Source organism: Phragmites australis, chromosome 5 (assembly GCF_958298935.1).
Source record: "Phragmites australis chromosome 5, lpPhrAust1.1, whole genome shotgun sequence".
In the NCBI taxonomy this organism is placed as follows: Eukaryota; Viridiplantae; Streptophyta; class Magnoliopsida; order Poales; family Poaceae; genus Phragmites; species Phragmites australis.
Genome location: NC_084925.1, coordinates 24,238,699 through 24,264,406, shown reverse-complemented (window position 1 = coordinate 24,264,406; position 25,708 = coordinate 24,238,699). Strand labels below are relative to the sequence as shown.

The window sequence follows — 25,708 nt, the reverse complement described above, 5'->3', positions numbered from 1 at the left end:
GAGCTTGCTTTCTTCTTAAATGAATTAGCAGTGATCCTACCTTATTTTAAAAAAAAAGATTTGAAAATGCAATTTTACTCGTGATATATACAGATATATCTGTACTTGTTTTGTTTGTTGTTTCAAACATCGTCAGTCTTCAACACACATTTAAATCTTACTTTTAATAACGTATATAAAAATATAGTAATATAGTGACATGCTATGTGACGAATAAACAAAAGTTTAAAAATATCTGTGGTCCAGCTTAAAAGAAAACAATTGCACAATAATAATCTGCCCTCGCCTAAATAAGCAACAATCTAGATACTTATGACTAGAGAATTTCTGGAACTCTCTTCATTAAAGATTATTGCGAGGATCCTACCTGTTGTTTATATTTATCCGGATATTTAGGCCACAAAGGTTACAGGCATTTATCATCCAATTTTGCTAGCTGCAGCATAGTAATCGTTCACATTATACAAGCAGTTTACAGCTAATCTTTACAGCTGACATAAATATGAAATACAGGGACCGGTAACATCTGAACTGTTTTACAATACGGAAGATCAAAGTGATACATTGATACTATTATACACCCGTTTATGTACACTATTTGGAGCTCTAGCCTATATAAGTTGGTGCTACAAGCTAGAGATCAGCTTACACTATATTACCTGAGTTTGCAGCGTGCATCATCTGACTTCAAGAATCCATTGCACGCAATCTTGTAGGAGATGGAATTTTTGGCTGGCCGCGACGTTCAGGAATACGCGCATTTTGCTGAGAAAATATGATGATTCCTCCTTGCACCGGAATGAGCCTCCACAGGAGCACTGCTCAGATAAATGGGCGGCTTTTACTTGCCTGCAGCGGACGCAGACCAGATCCTGCAAGTGGTACAGCCTCTCTCGCTGGCGGACCACCTGTAGAAGTGCATTTTTCATCTGCTCACGGTGGTATGGCTGCCCACACTGCGGCACTGCGCACCTCCACTCCTGACCTTGGAGTGCTGAATCACGACAGAGATCAAGATCCCGGCAGTCGTTGCAGTAGCTGCCAACATGGTTTTGTTTCGTAAGATTTGGTAATATCAAGGGGAAATGAATAGTGCTTATTCTGTACACTGTAGTTCTAAAAACAGCTTGAAACAATTTACCTGCAAATCACATTTGGGAGAGTGAATGAGGCGCATGGGTCTTGGAATTGTGCTTCTGGGGCAAACTCCTTGACACGAACCAACTTTAACAAGTTCTTCCTCATTCTCTGTCAGAGGCATTTAAGATGTGAGAGGAATAATACCAAAATTGCCAGTGTGAAAGTCTAACCTAGCTGTAAAAGCAAAGGTTATTCTGACCACAACATTTGAAAGAAAAGGAGTTGAATTATATGTCAGAATGCAACATAAGACCATTAGAGACTGCTGTTTGTGTTTTGTAACAAAATAGGTTAATCAAAACAGGACAATGCCATGACTCCAAAGGTTTTTGCTTGAGTAGTCAGTATGCATGCAGATCTGAAGACAGACATAGCAATAGCAATACGCGTGGTGGCGGCCCCCTTTTGATGGTCGCTATGGTTATATATGGATGACATTGTCTTTAACAAAAGAAAATATTCTACTCTTTTGCAGGTTATTTTTTCTTATACACATTGGCTCTGAACGTGATCATGCTGCCGACAAGAAGATCGATAGTTGATTACAACCGAATATGCACACTTGGAGAGAGTGACCAGGGAGCTCTATACCCGGTTTGGGTGACAATCTAATCTTCGCTTGGAAGCCCCGCCACCATAATCGACTTTTTAAGACATGTTCTCTTTTGATATAGTGTTGTTTCTCTTTTCTTGTTTCATAGTTTGGCTGCGTGCAGTTATATACAGAAGCCGAGTGTGAACTCTTGTGCATTGTATCACATTGATGTGCCTACGAGAGTTAATAAATGTTGTGGACGCTTTTGTCAGCAAGTCGTATACTCGCCGCAAGAAGAGCAAGCCGACGTCCCCAGCGCCGGCGTCCACAACGCCAAGTGGCTAACAGCCACGCCTAATTAGTGGCAAGTTTGTTAAGTCTTTCCTTAGTTATCTGCATGGAGCTTAGTTTGGAAGGCTGGGAGGAATAATAGGAAAGAGGAGAGAAATTCTAGGGGAGTGGTTGGCCTCTAAGGCTATTTATCTGTAACCCGAATGGGATTAGGGGAAGGAGGAAGTGAGTTTTGATGATCAGAGCCTCCTAGGGAGGGCGATCAGGCTCATCTTCTTGCCACTGTTCTAGGATATCCAGATTAATAAAGCCAATATTCCAACCACAACAATAAATCTTCCCTTTTCTAAAAAAAAAAAAGCAATAGCACAGAGGGCACTGAACTCTCATTTACCAAGTTGATGAAGCAGTAACCAATAATCTTCTGCTTTAAGTTGCTCCAGTAAAAAAATAACTATCAATTGACTGGTTCAAATAGGAGATTTACCAGAATATCATGCTGAACATTCTGATCAAGAGCAAGAACAGCACATATATGCTTAATGAACTCCAGTGCAGCACCCCCTTTATGTGTGTGAGGATTGGATTCTCTATTTGCAGGTTCATCTGATTCAAACTTGCTTTTCCCTTTGAAATGGTGAAGTATATCACTTACAATTTTTAGAAGCTTGTCTGCAAAGTAAGTGCTGATCTGCATAATCAGGTATTAAAGGCAGGTTAGAGAAGACTGTTTTTGGACAGCAGATGATACTCCCTCCATTCATAAATTCGTACGGTCGAAAACGAGCAGCAACCTTTTAGAACTTTGAATACCATGTAAATAGGAATTAAGATGAGCCTTGGGCAAAAAAAAAGGCAATAGATTCATTGCGATTAAAATTACACTATGGTAACCATTTCAATGTCAACTCCAAAGCGACATATATTTGTCTGGATGGAGAACTAAATCAAATTACCTTGTCACAGAGGTATCCTATGACCTGGCCCTCAAGGTTCTCAGCAGCCATGACTGTTATAGATGGAGTGCATGAGGTATCATCCCTTATAGTTGCTGTCCTAGCTACTTCTTCTTTCATGTATTTCCATGGAATATATAGGAACTCTGAGACGATTAAGACAAAGTGATCCTGAAAGTTAAAGCAATTACTCAACTTTCAGTTGCAGGATAGTTGTTGAACTTGATGCAAAGTAAAGAAAGTTACAGTTGACAAACAGAAGCAACTAATGATAGGATGACTCTACTTCAGAAAAATGAATGACCTGTGTAGCTTTAGGCAAGTATTCTGCTATGTTCCAGCTTGAGACTATGTCAATACCATTATCACCATCTGAACAGTCCGCATCTAGTGTTTTAGCCTGAATGCCACCATAGTTATACTGAAACATAAAACAAGATATAAAACATTGAAGGTGACAATCTGGTCTATAATAAACACAATGAAATAAATCAATATGTTTATGGTAGCACAACAAAGTGCACAAACCTGATCCATGAACAATAAGGAATGCCAATAATGCAAAGGTTCCAGCTCTATCCACTCAAAAAGGTCCCTAAAAACAGACATTCTTAGTTTCACTTAAGAGAATCACCGATTCAAATTTGCAACCGGAGATCAAACAATACCTTGTCTGTAAGGTCTTTAATAAGCTATTACAATATGCATGTGCTGATGACAAATCCACTTTTCCAGTATCTATGATTATCTTAGAAAAGTTTGCAAAGATAACATTAGCTCCAAGCTTTCGTAACTCAGCCAACATTAGAGCAAAGACCTTCTTCATGACCTGATAAAGTTCGACCATAAAAGAAAAGACGGTAAGAAGAGCTAAAGATAGAGAAACTAATGTTGACATTTGACAGTGTATCAAGTGACACTAGATTTTTAAAATACACTTATTTTTAAGAAAACAATTATACTCTTGCAAATCTACTAGTCAACTGTACATAGTTGCACAGTATAAGCATTGTGAAAATGGACTGACAGGCACAGCGCAGCCAAGTAATTTAGCTTACATTATGAAGAAGGCGATGGAGAGCTGGGTTATGAAGTTTCGACCGTGGGCTGGAAAATAGACATACAAGAAAGTGCAAAGAGTGCAAAAGAAAAATTAGAAATATAGTTACTAACTGGTTCAAGTGCAAACATACTAGTTATTACCTGCAAAGCCAACGGTAGAGATGTTGCAATATTGCATCAGCAAATGCATTTCCAGACGACACTGCATCTGAAATGCATCTCTGAATGAGTTGCTTTAGCACCTGGAAAGCAGGTGCACATAAGCTAGGATCATCGAAGTCAGTTTCAGCGGCATGTGGACCAGGAGCCATGTCGCTTCCAAAGCAACCGATGGATCCTCCGTCCATTTCATCCACTTGACTGCTCTTCAGGAGAGAATTAACCGCCAAATGATGGATCTGCAGAAGAAATATGTGTACATATAAACCGAAGATCAGCATGGCAATGAACATATCGCATTCTATGATGTCCAAGCGAATGCATTGGAGGCTTACCTTCAGCTCAACAGAAATCCTTCTATATGCACCAGGATAAGTAAGCGCAGGCTGAATGACCTGTAAAATGAGGTCGTATTTAGTCAAACGGCTAAAAACAAAATGCAAAGGGTATAATACCATGCAGTCTTGAAAATATAAAACAAAGCTTCTCACCTCATCAGCAAAGCATGTGTCTCCTTCGTAAGTGCCTCCCAAATCGGGAATACCATCATCAGATATCCATAGTACCTAGCATATATAGCAAGTCAGTAAGACACTTGTGCATTACAAAAAGCTCCAAATCACAACATCTTGGTTTTTCAACAAACAGGGTCGATCCCCAGGTTTCAAGTTCTTTAATCGAAACTAAAGACAGTGGCACAGTGCAGCTTCAGGTTTAAACAGGCTGTCACCACACAGCTGACATGCCAGTTCCCAGCCCAAAATTTGCACCACAGCATCGCGCAAACATCACACAACTAAACCACCATGATGAAAAAGCTACTATGTATAATTTCTTTTATTTCCGCCCATGTAATTTAGAGAGGATAAAAGTAAGGGCAGATGAACTTTAGTGTTAACAAAACAATTTGATCAAGATAGTACGACAAAAACCTAGGTCATTCAAATTTTCATCAGGAAGCCATATAGTGAACCATTGGGTTATTCCAACTTTCATCAGGAACTGCCCATACAGCGAACCATTGGTCCAACTTTCATCAGGAACTGGCCACATAGTGAGCCAATCAGTCAGAATTTCTTCAACAAGTACAAGACTTACAAACAATGATGCCAGTTTCTTTCAACTTCCTGGTAGTTCGAGAGCAGGAGGATCTTCCCTACAACTCAGTATGATGAACTTGACATATGCCAATTCATTCCTTACAAAATTTCCAAGTCACTGGGTTTGGAATTTTTCTTTGGCCCTTTGAAATACAGTATTGAAATGGTACGTTTTGTTGAAGGACCAACTTCAGAATCAGCAGAATTGTTGCAATTTGGTGATTAATCGGTATAATTCAGGGGAACATAGATCATTTAGCAGACCCCACTATTCCCTAAGGAAACATAGGAAAAGATTTTTGCCAGACAGCTCCTAATTATTTCCTTTTCCGTGGGCAAAACATATATAATTCACATGATATCAGGCCAAAAAAAGAAAGGGAATGTACTCAGCTTTCTATGGGCAAAGGCAAGCATAATTTTGACTATGGTGAAGATGACTCGCATGCATGCAGGTATTACTTGAAAGCTGCATATCATTTACTAAGCCAGGAATCTTATGGTGCGCAAACAAGAGATTGTATCAATCAGGAGCTCACCACAAGAAATATAACAGAGAAGTGCATGGGATTTCAAATGCAATCATTCAGACAAAACAAAGCCTAATTTTCCCTATTCAAGATAGAAAAAACCTGCTGTTGGTCACGCAATGCCCTTGAAAAGAACACATCGGCAGTAAAAAGAAGCCAATCTAGTTCAAAATTTCCCAATGGCACCTGTTTCAAAGCATTGATGTTCAATTCATTTTCCTATGAACTGAAACAACCTACTAAAAACATCAAAATCCTAGAAGAGAACTCTTACATGCGCATATCTTGCAAGTGAAATTCGTTCATTGAACCACTGGGTTGATGCAGCACAACGCTGCATGCTTGTTCGACCAGCTGTTGCTTGCCAACCAAGAGCCTGTAGAAATAGGAGTAAGCAAAACAAGAAGAGAGTGAAACAAAAAATGTAATCACCTGTGTCCATTATATACCTGATAGTTGTTGTCCCGTGCATTACAAGGAATGGTTACACATGGGAAATCATCAAGTGCTCGTACAGCTGCCTTTATATCTTGGAGTTTAGGGCATTCTATGATGCTTATGACAGGTCCAGGATGTTGTTGTCTACAAAATATTTCACTTAGCTTATGATAAGAAAAGTAACTAAATACTCCTAATAGACAGAAACTAGATTTATTGTGACTAAGTAATACATAACTTAGGGGGGCATATCCAGTGAAAATGGTCTAAGTGTTGGAAATTTGGAAATTTTGTTGCAAACATTGTTTTGATTTGTTGCAAAATGTTTTTTCAAATGTTGCGAAACTGGATGTTGCAACATTTGGAAACATGCAACATTGTTTCATGTAACATTCATGAATGTTGCTGCAACATTCAGTCTTTGCAACATTTCAAAACAACACCTGCAACAAGTCGAAACAGCGTTTGCAACAAAATTCCAACACTTAGCCCAATTTCACCGGATATGTACCCTAACTTAGGTGACTAGACAAGAAGCCAAAACAGTGATTTTTTTAATGGAAAACAGAGCGAAAATTGGCAATTGTGGTGTTGAATAATACATTTATGTAAAACATTTGCGCTTACTTTATGTATCAAGTATCAACTTATCTCCTGCATCAGTTTGTCAGTACCTTAGATCAGTGTCCTTTCAGACTAAACTTAGCCACAGAAACAATGAAGGATTATATTCCCTACTGGACTAGTTGCAACAGGTGCTCGGATGTGACAGAGTTATTACAGGAAGAGTAAGTTTGGGTTAGATGGTGAATCAAGCTATTGAACAATGCACAGAGTAGGGATATCAACCAGTTTTATGCGGTAAATCCAAATTATTTATAAGGTCTCTTTGCACACACTCCAACGTTGGTTTCACAAGTGACCATCGTAGGTACAGAGGAACCAGTGTTTGGTACCCACATAGTGGGAAAATCATATGGCAACACACATTTAGTGATACAATGCTAATATCTAAAACTCTTATAGTTTTACACTCTCCAATAGTGTTTTTAGTGACCAACCTGAGTACACAGGAACCAGTGTCTAATACACACATAGTGGGGAAAGCATATGACCGCACACAATGACACAATTAGTAATACAACATCACCAAAAGCCATTAAAAGATGAAAGGCCTACAGCCTCACAGGTAGCCCAGAAACTCACCCAAGACACACGTACACTAGCAGTGGTATTTTTGGTGCTGCAATTGCTTGTTGCCTTCTCTGTTTTCTTCTCTATTTATACACTGCTGACCACTACAATATGGCATGGTTTAAACAACTAATAACTACAGCAATTACTATTTTAATTGGCTATTATTCTCACTAATTTGCTAGCTGGAAATCCCTGGTTCAAACAGCTAATAACTACAGCAATTACTGCTTTAATTGGCTATTATTCTCCCTAATCTGCTAGCTGAAAATCTGCACACATCAAGACTTATTGCTAACAATCTCCCCTTAATCCTTATGTGTGGACTTGGAATTGATATTGACCATTCCAATCCTAGCACGAAGCTCATGGAATCTAACTCGTTCAAGTGCCTTCGTTTGAATGTCAGCGAGCTGGTCCTTAGTGCCGACGAAATTAGCACTAATCCTCCCATCTTCCCAGCACTCCCTGATAAAGTGGTAGCCCACATCGATGTGTTTGCTACGTTCATGGAAGACAGGGTTTTGTATCAGCGCTAAGGCTGACTTGTTGTCAATCTTCAGCTCGACAGTGTCAGCGTCCCTCCCCTTGAAGTCGCCGAGCAGCCGAACCAACCACACCGCCTGTGTGGCTGCGGTAGTGGTAGCAACATACTCTGCCTCACAGGACGAGAGTGCCACCACCTTTTGCTTGAGAGCATGCCAATTCACCAAGCTGCTGCCGTAGAAGAACAAACCGCCGAATGTACTCCTCCTTGTGTCAACATCGCCGGCGAGGTCGCTGTCGGTGGACTCGACAAGCCGTGCCTCCACTGTCCTCCCGTAGTGCAACCGAGACTTAAAGTCCCAGCCACATAGCTCAGGATCATCTTCACTGCCACCATGTGTTCCTCCGTAGGCCACTCCATGAAACGACTCACGTACCCCACACTGAAAGCGAGGTCCGGCCGCGTGTGGACAAGATAGCAGAGGCTTCTAATGATCCTCCGGTACTGAGTGATGTCCACCTCCACCGCCGTGCTGTCACGCCTCAGCTTGAGCCGCTCCTCCATGGGGGTGTGCGCAGGGTTGCAGTCCTGCATCCCCGCTACCTCTAGGATGCGCTTGGCGTAATCCGCCTGGCACAGCGTGATCCCACTGCTACTCTGTTGCACCTCGATGCCAAGGTAGAAGGAGAGCAATCCAAGGTCACTCATCCTGAACCTCGCCTTCATCTCCTCCTTGAAGCGGTTGATCTCCGCCTCGGCTGATCCAGTGATGATCAAGTCATCCATATAGACCCCGAGGAGCAACAACGAGTCGCCATAGCCACGCCTGTACATCGCCACCTCATGCGGGCTCTGCTCGAACCCGAGAGCTCGCAATGTCATGTGCAGCTTCTCGTTCCAAGCCCGCGGCGCTTGCCGCAACCCGTAGAGCGCCTTCCGCGGGCGCAGCACCTTTTGTTCTGCTCCGGCGACGACGAAGCCCGACAGCTGCGTGACGTACACCTCCTCCCCCAAATCGCCGTTGCGCAACCGAACAGACTCAAGACGAGCAACGGGTGAGAATACTTCATCGAAGTCAATGCCCAGTTGCTGCACATAGCCTTGGTGACCAGACGAGCCTTATGCTTGATCACTTCTCCTGCCTTGTTCTTCTTGAGTTTGAAGACCCACTTCAGCCCAATAGATCGATGCCCATGAGGAAGCTCCACCAGTGACCATGTCCCGTTTTGCTCGATGGAGTCCATGTCCTCGCGCATGGCTGCCTGCCATGCTGGATCGTGCTCTACTTCAGCGAAGGAGCGTGGTTCTCCATCCTCGCTGACCAACAGCAGCCCCTCGCCATCGACGATGCGATTGGCAAGGCCTGGTGCCTCTCCCCCTCCAAGCACGTTGTCGATGCGACGGTAACGGAGAGGGGAGGAGTCGTGGTACGCATCCAGCCTGTCGGAGTCGTTTGGCGGAGGAGAGGCGAACTCCAGGAGCGAGGCCGTCGCGGGAGAAGCCCCTGTGGGCGTGGACGACACGCCAACGGGCGAGGCTGGCGCTGGATCCGTCCCCGCGGATGTGGGGGCTGCCTCTGCGGGGAAGACGGGCGTGGGCGACGAGATTGCCCCTGTGGGCGCCAGCGCAGCAGGATAAGCGCCTTCTGCGCTGCCTGCGGACGGAGCCAACGCGCCTGGGTGGATGTAGTTGACCACTGCCTCCACATAGAAGTCAAGTGTGGCTATTCCACCGCCTTGCAGCACCGCCTCCCAGTCCCAGCCAGCGTCCTCGTCAAAAACGATGTTGCGGGAGATGTGGACGCGCCGGGACCGTGGCTCGAGCATGCAGTACGCCTTGGAGCCATCCTCATAACCGATGAAGATCATTGGGGTACTATGGTCGTCGAGCTTCCCCAGGCCTGGTCGTGTATCCTTTACATAACCAAGACACCCGAATGTACGCAAGTAGCTTACCGCCGGCTTGCGCTCATGCCACGCCTCAAATGGCGTCTCGCCATCAAGACTCTTCGTCGGCGCCCGGTTGAGTAGGTAGACAGTCGTGGTCACAGCCTTCCCCCAAAATTCAGCGGACATCTTCCGCTGTTTCAGGAGGGCGCGTGCGGTGGCGAGGATGGTCTGGTTCCTCCTCTCCACCACGCCATTTTGCTGCGGCGTGTACGGCGTAGAGAAGTGTCGCTGCACGCCGTGGTCCTCGCAGTGGAGCGCGAATTCAACGGAGGTGAACTCGCCGCCATTGTTCGTGCGTAGAACGCGGAGCTTGTGCCCGCTCTCCACCTCTGCAGCAGCCTGGAACTTCGTGATGGCCGCTGCAGCATCACTTTTTGCTGTGAGAAGCGCCAGCCACATGTAGCGGCTTGCGTCATCTACCAACAGGAAAAAATAGCGGCGCCCGCCTGGCGTCGCCGGCGTGATGAGGCCGCAGAGGTCGCCGTGGACGAGGTCTAGGACGCCCTCTGCGCGGTACTTCGCCTCGGCTGGGAACGGGGCTCGACGATGCTTCGTCATGACGCAGATGTCGCAGAGCTACTCCACGTGTCCTAGCCGCGGAAGACTACGCACCATGTCCTGGCGGCCAAGCTGGTGCAATGCGTCGAAGCTGATGTGGCCGTAGCGGGCGTGCCAGCGCCACGAGTCGTTGTGCTGCACCGCGAGACAGATGCGGTGCGCGACGTTGAGGCGTAGGATGTAGAGCCGGTTCCGCCTGCGGTTCACCTTGGCGATGAGATGGCACCGACGGTCCCAGATGCGCAGCACGCCATCCTCGATCGGCACCTTCGAGCCACACTCATCGAGTTGGCCAACGCTGATGATGCTGTTCTTCAAGCGTGGGATGAAGTAGACGTCGGAGAGCGCCTTGTGCTCGCCGTTCTTCTCGGCGAACAACACTGTGCCGCAGCCGTGGATCTCGACGAGCAATCCGTCGCTGAACCGTACGATTCCCTGTACCGCGCGATCAAGCTTGGCGAAAATGTCGCTGCGACCCGTCATGTGGCTGGTGGCGCCAGTGTCGAGGTACCAGCCGTCCTAGAGTTCACCGGCGTCCGCCTCGCCGAGGAACGCCCGCGTGGACTGTTGTCGACGCCGGCGTGGTGTCGTCGTTCAGCGCGCAGACCTGCGCCATCAGTAGCGCAGGCTCGTAGTCGTCCTCCTGCATGAGGTGCACCTGACCTCGCTTGGGCTGGCGGCAATCACAAGCCCAGTGACCGGTACGCCCGCAATTGCGGCAGGTGTCGCGGTCGTCGTTGCGGGCAGCGTTCTTGCCATCAGTCGCGCCCTTCTTGCGCAAGCCACGGGAGCGGCGATTCTTGTCGTCGCCTTTGGTAGACCGCGACCCCCCCCCCTCGCTAGCTCACCTTTACTTCTGGTGCGCAAGCCACTGCTCCTCCGTGAGCAGCAGCTTGCCATCGAATGTCAATGGCAGCACCTGGTCCGGGTCGAGGTGGTCCTCCGCCGCCCTGAGCCGTCCCGTGACCTCCTCGATCGTCAACGTTGATATGTCGAGGAGCGTCTCGATGGAGCGCGATCTGCGCGAACTTGGGCGAGACAACCCGCAGGTACTTGGCCACGACCTTGGCGTCGTCGACCGGATCACCGAGTACCTCCAGCTGGTGGACGATACCGGTGTGGCGCATGGCAAAGTCGTCGATTGACTCACCGTTGCGAAAGGAGATCGCCTCGTAGTCCTTCCTCACCTTCTGGGCAGTCGCCTTGCGAGAGCGCTCAGAGCCGACGCGCATCGTCTTGATCGCGTTCCAGGCCTCCTTCGCCGTCTTCTTCGCAAGGGAGGTGACCATCTCCGGCGGGACTGCGCAAAAGATGGCCCCCATTGCCAACCTGTCGTCGACCCTGTCCACGCCGCCCTTGTCCACAGCCTCCCAAAGGCCGCGGGCTTCAAGCATCACCTCCATTATCACCGACCACTCGGCGTAGTTGTGCTTGGTGAGCATCGGGTACGCGCCTCCGACATCTCTCACCATGCGCTGTACCACAGGCGCAGGAGCTGCGGAAGGGCCATCTTCACCAGCCATGACACCCTACAGATACCAATTGAAAGGCCTACAGCCTCACAAGTAGTCCAGGAACTCACCTAAGACACGTACACTAGTAGTGGTATTTTTGGTGCTGCAATTACTTACTGCCTTCTCTGTTTTCTTCTCTATTTATACACTGCTGACCACTACAATATGGCCTGGTTTAAACAGTTAATAACTACAGCAATTACTACTTTAATTGGCTATTATTCTCCTTAATTTGCTAGCTGGAAATCTCTGGTTCAAACAGCTAATAACTACAACAATTACCGCTTTTATTAGCTATTATTCTCCCTAATCTGTTGTGGTGCGTGCATTGGTTTTTGAGTTTGGTGCACCACCCCCCTTTTATTCCTTCTTAATATAACGACGGGCAGTTCTCCTGCCGGTTCGAGAAAAAAAAATTATTCTCCCTAATCTGCTAGCTGAAAATCTGCACACATCAAAGCTTATTGCTAACAAAAGAGACAGTAATAACTTATGTATTGAAGAGGATACTTGATTCCACTACTTTGCATACACTAGCCATCTTTAGGCCCTATCAACGATTTCACGTCCAGCAATATAATAATCTACCTTGCAACCCAACTATCGCCTTCTAGCAATCATTTTGATGAAATAACAAAATGCAATAAAACATTATTACAAATGAGATTAACTAAGCTGAAGAAAGCAAGCAACCCTAAATCAAGAAACACTTCAGAGTTCAAATGCTATGGGCTAGTCTAGTACCAATCAACCGACCGGTGGAGCAAAAGATCTAATTTAATGCTATATAATCAGTGTAAGAGGCTAAGAGCTATAACTCATTCTTTTTTCTCAAACACACAAGAGAGCTTGTATCTTTGTATTAGATAGAGAAGAGAACGGACCCAATAAAAGGTTTTTTCCAAAAGGAAGAAAACCAAACACCCCCCCCCCCCCTCATTCTTGTGTTACCATGCACGCCACTTACAAGGAAAAGGAACGACCATGACCTAAACCACTTCCTGATCTAACCAGGCCACAACGCATGGAGCCCTTTTACTCTAGCCATGCACTAGAGCTTGATATCATTTGTTATATCTCTCAGCACATTTAGAACACAAGGAGAAGCTCCATCAAAAACACAAGCATTTCGCTGTTTCCAAATCCACCAGGCTCCCAAAATAATTAGAGAATTGAAGCCTTTACGATCTGGTTTGCCCACCTGACGAAGAGAACGCTGCCACCAATCAGCGAAGTTCATGCCATGGGGTTCTAGAGTGAGATTTTGTAGGCCAATGTGTGAGAGTAGATGCTGGTAAGGAGATGTTGACCGATTCGTCATCTTGGTCGCAAAGTGGACAGTGGGCTAGATGCGGAAGTCCACGGCAAGCCAAACGATCGGCTGTCCAGCAACGTTTCCGGAATGCTAGCCATAGAAAGAATTTATATATTTATTTCTTATGATATTATGTGTTTCAGTTTTGCCACAAATTTATTTTTCAGAAAACAGAATATTTAAATTCAAATAAGAAATATTTTTAAACCCAGATAGTTTTCTAGAACAAGATTGGCTTGTGCCAGTAATCAGCCAGTTGTCACGAGAAAATAAAATCTGGATGTGAGCACAGGATATGAAAATTGCATATATGCATGTCCAGTACTTATTAGTGCCACAAATTACTAAAAGCAATTCACTAAAGTGTTCATGGCTCACAGAAAAGAAGCGATAAATAAGATTGATTTTCGAAACAATCAGAAAATGGCATACCTGTACTCAAGTAACATTCTTTGCACGTATTTGCTACCTGCATCAATTGATGTTTGGTAATCCACCTAAAGAGAATCAAATAATCAGAATTTGGTATGGTAAACAGAATGAGGAAATTTATGTATTGAATATCATGATTTCACTCATACATTAAAGGTGAGATTCTCAGGCACAGGGCCGAGAGCTTGGGAAGCATCTCGAAATTGCTTTTCAAGAAATGAAGGTGATAGTTCTTTGTTACGGAAAGGATTGACAACCACAGCATATATTCTGAAAGATGTAGGGAAGTACAAGACATATACAGCCCTTCCTTCAGACAAGCTGGAAATAAAAGAATAAATACATCAGTCTCAAATTAAAACAAAAATATAACTAAAGACTACAAATGGTTTATATATGATACATGAAAGCAAGGAGTATTCAGGTTGTCAGCTTTGCAGCACATTGGTACAGTCAAGGCTTTAAGTATTGGCTAGTAAAATACAGGTTGATAGAGTATTTAGGTTATCAGATATCCAACATATTGGTACATTCAATGTTTTAAGTAATTCATTAACGCCCATCCTACGATACATTTAAGAGTTAAAGATTGTAAACATGGTGTACTGTCATGAGAAAATGTTCTTGAATACAATAAAATTAGCATTTTACTCTGCAATTCAAGTGCTTGAATTAATTAACTACAACTGCCGTTTCTAATTTTGACAGAGATGAAAAATGGGTGTAACTAATCACTCAAGGTAAAGAATATTAAGAGTGAAGAGTATAAATATAATGTCAGAAAATGTTGTTCAATAAATGGTAATGACTGATTGAACTCCAGTGAAGATAACACTATTGTTATATGTACCACAGGCACAATATAAAATTGCTAGTCAAGCACTAAATGTAGATCGCCATTATAGGTCTTATGTGCTTATCATAGCTATATTATCAGGTCTACCTGTGATATAAATAGAAAAATGAAACTGTTTGTTCCAGGTATGAGCACTCTGCGGTTGTTTTCATTTGCAATTCAGCAAGATCCCATCCATCTTGTATACTTCGTTTTTTTACAGACTTGTCCACTTTGCATACACAGCCAATTTGGAGAACAGCATTGAGCTCCAGTGGAATTTTTGTCTCATATATTCCCTAGAAGCGATTCAAGGTTATAAGGGAGATAAAAAAATACAAAACCATATATCATACACACGTTAACAAATACTCACCTCAACATCTGGTTCTGCTAGATGAGCAGCAACTTTTTTGCCTTCAGCCCTGAACTGTTCTTCACTAGTTACAACCTGAATGCCATAGCCATTAGTATGTTCTCTTAGCCAAAGAAATTGCACCCCTGGTTACCTTACAGCTAAGGTTCAAATATTCACCTCAATCAGATTGAAACAAGGTCTTCCATGAGGAAGAATCTTTTTCACACGCCTTCCTGGAAACTCTTCTGTGACAGGAGCCTTCGAGTTTAGATAAAAAACTCTAGGCACATTGATAGGAACCTTGAACATGATTCCCTCAGTGACAACCCATGCAAAAAAGCGGCCAGGTATTGTACTTGAAGCAAGCTGGATTATCTGGTGTGAACAAGATATGGACTTGTCAAGCAACAATGTAAATGAAGACAGCAATTAAAGAAATTATGATGGTAAAAAAATTGCTACAGTGCATAATAGATAGCAGAAGTTACATGCCTGCCAATGTGATCTAATGAGGGCCAATTCTTGTTTCTGGAAAAATGTAGATCGGTTCCTGCTGTTTCCTTGTGACTGATTGACATTTCTCACAGAAAACAATGTATTAGTAGGACTGTCAAAAGTGGCAGCAACACCCAACCTGACAGAAGTGGAAGAGTGACATAAGCTTTGGCTTCTCCACAACTATTCAGTTTGCTTGGTTTAGTCCTTATCACATTAATAGCTCCAGAATAAAAGAACTAAAATAAATCAGAGTAGCTCAAAGAACATAAGTTATCCATCGAAACCCTCAAGGTTAGGACACTGGATGAAACCATTCTAAAAAAAAAAACTCGACCAACCTAGGAGGAACTAGGTGGCATTATAAATAAGAAATAGGCATCCAAATTCACGTCGAAGATGACTCGAACCTGGATGGTCCAGACGTACATCCACACCCTCAACCAACAGAGCTAGGCTCAGTTCCTAGGATGCAATCTGGTAAAGATAGAAAGCTAGGCTATCTACACTAGACTTCCTATACAAACTAGATTTTATCTCTAATACTAAGGCATTAACTTCTATAACATCTGAAACCGGCTGCTGCCCCTATCATAGAATCGCACTGAGGGCAAGTATGTCATACTATGTTCTGATCTCATAGGCAGAAGTAGGATAGAAATGGCCACTGAGATCGTTTGGGAGGCCTACAAGCTGAAGGTAAGTCCAAACATACACCTTATTGTTCAGCTTATTCAATAAGCTGGAGTTCACTATCCAGATGTAAGCACCATCCTGCATACACCGAGGCAACAGCTTTGGGGCTCATGCAAAACAAATTATGAGTGGGCTAGTTTAAGTGCCAGTTAGGCCAAACAGAAACTTAGCAATTAAAGTAGTATATGCTGCAGCTCCCACAAAGAGTGGTAAGCTTGTAAGTTCTAACAACATAACCTACTAAAAGTTCAGGCTTCATTCTTCCTGCGTTATTTGTTTGTGTTATATCGCAAATTGCAGTACTGCACACTTATCATTTTCCTTTCCCCGTGCATAAATTTACTCAAACACACTCGAGCTTTAAGTAGGCTGGTAACTAGCCTCCTAATTGGTCTTACATGCTGCAGATAAAAGAAACATACTGGGTTAAAATTATTGTATAACCAAAATGAATAATCATAGTGAATTGCTCCAGTACTAAAGCAGAGGTCAATGGTTAGGGATTTTTAGGACAAATGAAATAGAGTGGGTTAGTGGGTGCCCATTGGTGTCAATACTTGCATCCCTATCAATGGTCCAGCATGTCAAACTTAAGCTTTATAAGGCGATGCAACGCTTCAAAAGCCAATGACTCTTCACAAAACAGCAGCATACTGTCATCAGCCTACAAAAATACTATATCAACTTCAGCTGAAGTAGGCTCAATGGGACTAGCCTGTTTGTGAGCTAGGACTAGGGGTCATAAAATGGCGAGCACCCAACATCAAACAAAAGTGCCTGGATCTAACAGAGCATCAGTTACAAGCATATTTGAACTGCCAGGGGTGCTTATAACTGTGGCATTACCTTCGACGCTTTTTTTGTTCGCGAACATGTTTCCATTTTCTCTTCTTAGTGTCAAGCCATCCTTGATAATCCATACTTCTATCAACTGTTTCATCACTGGCATCATTTTGGATTTGTGAAGAGAGTGGCACATTTGACCCAGTTAGAGATTTTTGCCTGTTTTTACTATAATCTGAACCAGCTTCCACTGATGGCCCATTTGGATTATTTTCTTTGTCAATGTTCAAACCATTGGATGCAGGAATGTTTCTCAAATCCTTGTTTGACATTAATAAATCTTCCATATCTCCAATCCCATTCAAGTTCTGCATCCCCTCATCTTTGGCCAAGGGACTGAAGATATCACGTAATTTACGCTGGCGAAATCGATCATCTTTCTCTCTGACCTTTTTGTGTAACCAATCAGGATGAAGAACTCGAGGAACAGGGTTTGAGATCTGTAAGATGTAAGGATCTCAGTAATAGTGCAGATAATCGAAGAGAACAAGAAACAACAGAAACAACAATTATGTATTACCTTTTGCATTGCTGCAGGAATTGTTATGATTTTCTGGATAGCTGAGCTTAAACGTTGCTTGTAGTAAGACCAATCAACAATAGATCGGATGCTTGCATCAGAGGAGATTCTGCACCATTTCCTTAAATAATGCTTTGCAATCTCTGCATGATATATGGATAGCAAGATGTCGTAAGCAAATTGAACAGTTCAGCTGATGCAGAAGCAGTAGTTTACAGGTAAAATGGTACCAGAATCTGTCTCAAATATAGCTACAGGAACAGCTCGCTCGCTCACTGGAGTTCCCTACATATTTTAAGAAAGTCAAGTTAACCATAGGCAAGATAAATACAAATAATTTAACTCACTTAATATTATCAAACTAATTCCATGGATAAATCAAGGGATGTTTCCCTGGTTGCTAAAAGGATCATATAAGAGATACCAATGTATGGAAATTGGAAAGATCATGAAAGACACAATAGTTGCAATTATCCTAATTTAAATTATATGTAACTGTATGATGTGAATTACTGAAACACTTCAAAACTTACTTGTGGCTCTCGGGCAACGATGTATTGGCAATGCAGTCCTTTGTCTTTAACCATTGAATCACCAAGAAATTCAGCAAGTCTTTTTGCTGTAGTTACAGCACATGACTTCTGCTCTCCATAGTCAACTAGGGATTTACTCATTGTGCTTGACTCTGATATGAAATCAAGCAACTCACTGTCCGCAATATCAATCCCTTGATTCTGTAACAGACAAATAGTTTCATATATATTGCAAGGATTGATAACTTAAACTGGTTAGGCTGTTGGTCTTTAGAGCATATAGTTAATTCTACAATTCACTTACGTCCAGTAGGTCCAACCAACGGTTAGCAACAGAGGCAACAGCAGCATAGCATTCCTCTAAAGTTGCACCATGGAGAAATTTGTCAAATACCTCTGCCTGCAAGCAAAATATATATATATGTATATATATAAAAAAATAAGAAATTAAACTGGCCAGCTGATGCAGTACTTATTTCCCTGTATTCCTCTTTATAATAAACAGTACTACCTCCATTGTTTTCTATTTGATGTTTTAGGAGCGGAAAAGTGTTCTCTTGTATATAATGTTAGAGGATTTCAAGAAGCGGCACAGCTATATCTAACTTAGGTGCTGTTTGTTTTCTTATTACGATTATGGATTCTAGCCTCAAAAGCAAAAGCAAAAACAAATGGTCATAATATAAAAATTGGTTCTCACAATCCACAAATCAAGTTGTACTACGAAATCTCACAATCCACAATCTAGTGAAAAAGAGCTTCCACAGATTCTACGAAATGGACTGGATTCTCACAATCTGAAACTAAAACAAACAGGCCCTTAAGTGCCCCTGCCTCATTTAGTGTATTCTACATTATACAAGATTCAATCCCTTTTTCTCCAAACAAAAAGACTGATTCTGTTTCTTCATTGGTCCCTACTGTTAAAGAAGGGTGGTTTATAGGAGAAACAAATTTAATGAGTAGCAAGACACAAATTCGGTAGGAGCATTTGGTCTTATTGTATTTCTTTCTTCATAAGTGTACACAATTGTAAACATCTAATAAAGAGAATGGTCAAGTAACTGATGCAGAAAGGGAGCATATACCTGAAAAACTTTGATGAGCTTCAGCTCACCTCTACGCTTGATCTCAAAACCTTTAAGTTCTGCCAAGGTACCATCTTCATTAAAGACAGCATACCTCTTCTTTATCAGAATCCCTTCCTCTTTAGAGGCAGGTAGGATCATGGCCTATTATGTTAGCATGTGTTGCGAGGTTTACAAAAGTAAAATAGATCAGTTTTTGAGACTAGTAAAACAAAATTGGATCAAAGAATGGAAATACTACAAAAAGAATAGAAGGGAGACGGTAATACCGTTAAGAGTACTCACCTTGTAAGGTCCATCTACCTCAAATTCAATGGAACACTCACTGTGTGTTGTATATAGCTTATTTACTGGATCTTTTAGTGTCTAAAAGGACAACAAAAAAAGCAAGCAATTAAGAACATTATGACTGTCAATGCGAAGAATATAGAACATGAATTAACGTAATAATTTGAAGTGTAACTTGCAGAAGAACAAGAAATGTAATTCTTACTTGATATTGATCATTAGTGTTGTTCCTTGCAACATCAACATTAAGCATCACGCAGGGATAAGATATTGTAAGCTTCTTCCCAGCTCTGAAATATCACCATAATTGAAAACTGAGTATACAGACACGATGAGAACCTCCATTTTTAATAAACAGTGTAAATGTATCACTTGAGAATAATTGAGATGCAGTAATTATTAACACACTACATCCAATCCAAAACAGAAATGACTAAGATTCACACGCAGTCAGCTCTCATCGCTATTGGGCTATTGGCCACTAAAATACTTTTTAAATATTTAGAATAAGGACATAAAAATAACACAAGTATATTTACAAAAAAATCTTTCACAGCATCAGACTTTTGTCAATTTTTACTAACTATTGTGATGAGAATTTAGTAGTCAAAGTTGTGACAACTACTTTGGGAAAGAGGTAGTAATAACTGATCAGTTCTAAGATATAACAAATCCTTCTTCTGGAATTCTGTTGATTTTACATTTAAATGGCTTCCTAATAACTTCAATGCTTCTAACTCATCAAATTACAGAAGTAGCAGTTCCTATTGAAAAGTTAGGATTAAAAAACAATCAAGTAAGCACAACACTCAGCCGAGGAATTCACTTCAACAGAAATATCTCGGAAAGAATATACTGTCTTGAATTATTGATAGCAGCTATATGAAAGTTTCGTTATATTACAATGAAACAGCTAGTTTGGGAATTAATTTTGATTACACTCACTTTGTCTTAAAAGTAAAGTTCTCTGGAAAAGAACCAGGCAAAACACACCAAACGCCATCTGTATCCAGTTCCAGTGGCCTTCCAATTTTTTCTACAAGTAGTCGAGCGTTTTGGATAATCTTCGCACCAGTATATGTCACAACACCAGCCATTTCCATAGAGTACCATCTTGCACCCCTAAATCAGAAAGGATATGTAATTATTACATAGCTTATCATACTATATGAAAACAAATGAAAGTCATGCTGTCTATTTAAATTTCACGTACTTGCGCATAACATATCCATAAAAAGAATTCAAAATGCACTTGTGAGCAAGTTGCAACGAATCATATAGAACAACCAAGTCCTGCAAAAGGCAAGTGGAAGAGGGGAAAAGTTCAAATGCCTGAAACATGAAACAAGGCTGTACATTGTACAGAGCGTAATTGAACCTGCGCTTCCTGAATTTTGATAGAATTGCCACTGGCTTTTTCTTCTGCCAATTTTCCTTTCCATGTTTTGTTAAGACCTTTGTATTCATACCTTCTATCGCGAAAGCTGGAATAATCAAATGACGGGATGATTTTAGAGCCCGTCCATCATAAGATTTCAGTAGCCAATACTATGCTTATAAATAAAAAAAAACTGCAGTCTGCTCCACGAAAAACTACCATGTAAGGTAGATTGAAGACCAATGTTACACGTCTATGCTATCAAATTAAAGAGGAATAGGAACAGAGTAAGCATTAGACTGACCTTCGTACTGTGTCTACATAGAAAGAATTTTCACGCATGCATATTCCAGCTTCTCTAACTTCTGTAATTGGTTTATCAACTACTCTTTTATGTGCCTGCATTGTGACATAAGTACATTCACCGAAGGCTCATTAAAAGAGAAAAATTATCCATGAGTTTGAAAATAGAACCTTTTGGCAGTATTTCTTCAAACGATCCTTCAGTTTTAGTAAATGTTCTGGTTTTGAGAGGTCAAGAAAAGGCTTTGACGATATCGTGCCACCAGATTGAATCAGTTCTGACTCAATTTGCCTCTTTATGTGATAATAGTCACTACAAAATATAACAGCATTAGATAAGGAAATTCATCAAGTTTCAGAGTACATAAATTTGCAAAATGTACTTCTTTTTTGCCATGTAGGTCGCTCCTCGCCAAACCCATTCAAGCTTTCTGAGGCAATTCTTTCCAGGACGATTGAAATCGCATGCTGTGCAGTCCACATCTGTAACTATGGATGGCGGCTGCAATCAACAGACAAAAAAATCATTTGATTGATATAATCATGCTGAGATCTAATATGTTGGTACAACTTAGAAGAAAGCGGATGGTTTTGGAAGAAATGACATTGCTCATGGAATAGGGTGATTGATTCGAATGGGCCTTAGGGCTTGTTTTTTTTTTGTGATTCTAACAATCTAGATTTTGATTCTCACAATCTAGAATCTGGATTGTACAATCTAAAACAAACAACACCAGATTATTAGAATCTCTCCCCCTCCCCTACAAACTCCTCTCCCTCCCATAGTCTCTCTCCCCTACAGACTGTCGTTGTTCCCCTTCACCACCTACTGCTGCGTTGCCTCTCCCCATAGGCAGCAAACCAACGGCACCGCCCGCACCAAGTCCTCCAAGCACCAGGCGCACTCCGCCGCCATGCGGTCAACCATGCACTGCTCCTGCTTGGACACCGTCTCTCCAGCATCTGTTGGGCCCGTGCCTCTAGTCGCCTGAGCCACGTCCACTGTCATGTCCGAGACCAGGTCCACGCAGTTCGCGACGCGTGTCACCATGAGCCTGGCCGCAACGACGAATGTTCGGTGGAAGCGATCTGCATTCGGGTCCCCGGCACCGCCGTCGTAGAACCACTGGTTGAAGCTGTCCTCGCGCTCGCGGGCTGACGATGAGGCGTTGGAGGCATCTATCGCATCGGAGCCAGACGGCGTGGTGGCAAAGCCCGTAGGCGAGGTTGTAGCCTCAGGGAGGAGGCGGACGGCGCTGGTGTTCTTGGACCCGATTTCTTCTCTCCGTAGCGAAATGCTATGTTTGTAATGGCAATGGTGGGTATATATGTGACATAATCTGATAGAAGCAGCATTTCCCTGGATCGTGGATTGTGGCACAATCTGGTACCAGATTGTGGATTCTGGATTGTAGAATCGCCATGTTTGTTTTAGATTATGATTTTAGAAGCTAGAATCCACAATCAGAATCAAAAACAAATAGGCCTTTAGTTGTCTCTATAGCACTATGATGAACTTACAATGATACTTTACACATCCCTGAGGTGCTTGTTGAAATATGAGTAAATTGCCTACCTTTTCCTAACAACTTAAGCTTTGGGTGAATTGGTTTCTACGTGAAAATAAGTACAATTATTGGAGTTGGAGGTATTGAGTACAAGGCCCACCAAAACCCATTTTATCCAAACAATATTTTTTTGGTGCATGGTTGACTAGGCAGGGCCTCCGCATGTGCCCCTGGCACCCTTTGTGTTGAAGTGCTGTTGTCAGTGGCTTGCACTCTAGCACCACCACACCACACCGTGTGTATAATCCACATCAAAGATCAGAATGAGACTAGATGTGAGGATGTTATGTGGGGCCACAATAGGAAGGAGGGGGCAGCAGAAAGAGCAGCAGTAGCAGAGCAGGATTAGGAGATATGTTTCCTTTTATTAAGAGATAAGGTTTGGTAGGAATCAGTTTTATTTGGTTAGGAGATTTGGTTTGAGTTAGTTTCCAATTCAATAGAAGATAAATTAGATAAGTTAGAATTTGAAGTCAGATTTGGATTGTATGTATCCTCCTCCCTATATAAGGAGTTGCAATACTCATAATAAAGCAAACAATTAGAAGTCCTATCTCCCTTTATTTCTCTCTCCCCCCGTGTGGTCGGACTCCTCTCTTGGTCTTCTCCAACAATACCACGACGGGGAGGCAGTGCAGGAATTCATCTCGCCCTTCCGTCAACCACAACTATTATCTTCGGAACCCTCCACCAACCACAACATCTTGGTATCCGACGTGCGCGGCTGCATTACCTACCAACGGAACAAGCGGAACACCTCCACCTGGTCGGCCTCCTCCTGCCCTTGCCCGTACCATCGGTTGTGTGGACAGACGTCACCATGGACTTCATCGGACTGCCCAAAGTTGGAGGTAAATCCATCATGCTAACGGTGGTGGACAGATTCTCCAAGTATAGTCACTTCATTCCGCTGGCTCACCCGTACTCAACGGAAAAGGTGGCTCGAGTCTTCTTCGCTGAGATTGTGCACCTCCATGAGATACCAGACTCCATTGTCTCCGACCGTGATCCTATCTTCACATCAACTTTCTAGCAAGAGTTGCTTCACGCATCAAGCTCCAAGCTGCACATGAGTTCAACTTTTCACCTACAGGCAAATGGCCAGTCCGAGGCTGTGAACAAGGTAATTGCAATGTACCTTCGTTTTTTTATAGTAGACAGGCTCTGTCAATGGCTTCGCTGGCTGCCATAGGTGGAATTCATCTACAACACCTCGTACCACTCTGCCCTACACGACCACCCTTCAAGGTGGTTTATGACCTAGACCCCCCTTTTATTCGGTCCTACGACCTTGGCAAGCTCAGGGTGGCAGCCATGGCACAGGTTATGATAGAGCGCAATGAGTTCTTGGAAGACATCCACCACCGCCTAGAGCAGGCACAACTACTGATCAGGCGCCAGTATGATCAGGCACACCGCGATGCATCGTACTCAGTGGGTGATTGGGTATGGCTGCGCTTGCGTCATTGTCTCCCAATGCCAGCTATAGATCACACTTGCGGGAAGCTACGTCCTCGTTTATATGGGCCATACAAGATTGCCAAAGTGATCAACCCAATGGCGTACATGCTAGAGTTGCTAGTAGGATCCCGCCTGCATGACATCTTCCACATTGGGATGCTCAAGAAATTTGTAGGAGAGCCGTACAAAGCCACCCTCCTTGCCTCCAACTCATCATGGTGTTGTTATTCCTGTTTCAGACCGCGCCTCAAAGTCAGGTTGGCTCGTGGTGTTCGTCGAATTTTAATTTAGTGGCAAGGTCAGCGGGCATCATCAACATTGTGGGAAGATCTACAAGCTTTTCAAGAAAGATACCCCGATTTTCAACTCGAGGACGAGTTGCTTGTCGAGGAGGGGAGAGATGTTATGTGGGGCCGATCATACACACGCCGCAATAGGAAGTTGGGGGTGGCGGCAATAGCAGCAAGAGCAGATCAGGATTAGGAGATAAGTTTCTTTTTATTATGAGATAAGGTTTGGTAGGAATCAGTTTTATCTGGTTAGGAGATTTGGTTTGAGTTAGTTTCCAATTCAACAGGAGATAAATTAGGTAAGTTAGGATTTGGAGTTAGATTTAGATTGTTTCCTCCTCCCTATAGAAGGAGAGGCAATACTCATAATAAAGCAAGCAATTAGAAGTCATATCTCCCTCTATTTCTCCCCCTCTCCCCTGCGGCCAAACTCCTCTCTCGGTCTTCTTCTCCAACAGTACCATGACGGGGAGGCGGTGCAAGGATTGGTCTCGCCCTTCCGTCAACCACAACTATTACCTTCGGAACCCTCCACCAGCCACAAGCCACAACAGAGGAGTCCTGAAATATGAGTAGTTTACCTACCTTTCCCTAACAACTAAAGCTTTTGAGTTAATCGGTTAGCGCATGAAAATCAATAGTACCTTAATAAAATTTTAGCAATACAACGGTCTAAACATTCCCTCACTTTGTTGTGTTTACTATATATCCCAGAATGACACTTCAGTAAAATAGTGCTCAATGAGATTGTGGACATCAACCTGACAATCCTCTCAAATCCCTATATTGGCCAGAAATGCCAGCAAAGGAAGCTAAGTCATGTACCTCACCAGATCATGATCCCTAACTTCTTATATGACCACATCTGATATAAATCATCACTAAAGTAAAAGGGCACACAGTGAGGTTATAAAGAAACTCACCCCAACAGGAAAAAAAGAACAACTTTAAGTGCTCTACCAAATGAGCCATTGTGATAATAATGTTAGCGTATGTTAGTCTATGTGTATTGTGTAGGGGCATCATTGTCGTTTCTCCCCTTTGTACATGTTCATATATTGCCGCCCTAAAAATTCATGTTCATATACTGGCCTATTGGCTCTACTGAATACAAGTTAGGTTTCACTGAACATGGTATCAGTGCACAAGGAAATACAGCATTAAACATATTAGATTAATGTACAAGAGAATACCTGGAGCCTATTTGTCAAAATGATATTTGGATACATTGCAGCAACATCCAGATGATATATAAGAGGACGTTCTTCACGAATTGGGTTATCTCGCAATGAAACAAGCTGTGAATTCAACATAACAACAACAGTTACACAAGCTTGGTGCTTAAAAGATGCAATATTTCAAGAAAGTAAATTATATAGTTAGGGCCCAAAA

The 25,708-nt window shown here is 42.9% G+C and overlaps 1 protein-coding gene across 1 annotated transcript in view; it reads right to left on the bottom strand.

The window, feature by feature from the left end:
• Positions 1–391: 391 nt before the first annotated feature.
• LOC133918985 (DNA polymerase epsilon catalytic subunit A-like) overlaps positions 392–25,708 on the bottom strand; it is a 37,398-nt gene continuing 12,081 nt past the window's right edge. The window contains exons 15-49 of the mRNA XM_062363163.1: positions 25,510–25,614; positions 21,381–21,499; positions 21,169–21,310; positions 20,999–21,093; positions 20,695–20,800; positions 20,530–20,609; positions 20,262–20,438; positions 19,522–19,606; positions 19,314–19,394; positions 19,029–19,172; positions 18,245–18,340; positions 17,941–18,141; positions 17,638–17,692; positions 17,408–17,550; positions 16,891–17,327; positions 15,346–15,487; positions 15,031–15,228; positions 14,872–14,946; positions 14,604–14,794; positions 13,810–13,981; positions 13,661–13,725; positions 6,223–6,355; positions 6,048–6,149; positions 5,876–5,959; positions 4,635–4,709; positions 4,479–4,538; positions 4,126–4,382; positions 3,981–4,029; positions 3,591–3,751; positions 3,451–3,517; positions 3,227–3,343; positions 2,923–3,093; positions 2,454–2,657; positions 1,142–1,248; positions 392–1,038 (exon numbers count right to left, since the gene is read on the bottom strand). Of these exons, the coding sequence (XP_062219147.1) occupies positions 678–1,038; positions 1,142–1,248; positions 2,454–2,657; positions 2,923–3,093; positions 3,227–3,343; positions 3,451–3,517; positions 3,591–3,751; positions 3,981–4,029; positions 4,126–4,382; positions 4,479–4,538; positions 4,635–4,709; positions 5,876–5,959; positions 6,048–6,149; positions 6,223–6,355; positions 13,661–13,725; positions 13,810–13,981; positions 14,604–14,794; positions 14,872–14,946; positions 15,031–15,228; positions 15,346–15,487; positions 16,891–17,327; positions 17,408–17,550; positions 17,638–17,692; positions 17,941–18,141; positions 18,245–18,340; positions 19,029–19,172; positions 19,314–19,394; positions 19,522–19,606; positions 20,262–20,438; positions 20,530–20,609; positions 20,695–20,800; positions 20,999–21,093; positions 21,169–21,310; positions 21,381–21,499; positions 25,510–25,614 (4,857 nt within the window). The 3' untranslated portion in view covers positions 392–677. The remainder of the gene's footprint in view (positions 1,039–1,141; positions 1,249–2,453; positions 2,658–2,922; positions 3,094–3,226; positions 3,344–3,450; positions 3,518–3,590; positions 3,752–3,980; positions 4,030–4,125; positions 4,383–4,478; positions 4,539–4,634; positions 4,710–5,875; positions 5,960–6,047; positions 6,150–6,222; positions 6,356–13,660; positions 13,726–13,809; positions 13,982–14,603; positions 14,795–14,871; positions 14,947–15,030; positions 15,229–15,345; positions 15,488–16,890; positions 17,328–17,407; positions 17,551–17,637; positions 17,693–17,940; positions 18,142–18,244; positions 18,341–19,028; positions 19,173–19,313; positions 19,395–19,521; positions 19,607–20,261; positions 20,439–20,529; positions 20,610–20,694; positions 20,801–20,998; positions 21,094–21,168; positions 21,311–21,380; positions 21,500–25,509; positions 25,615–25,708) is intronic.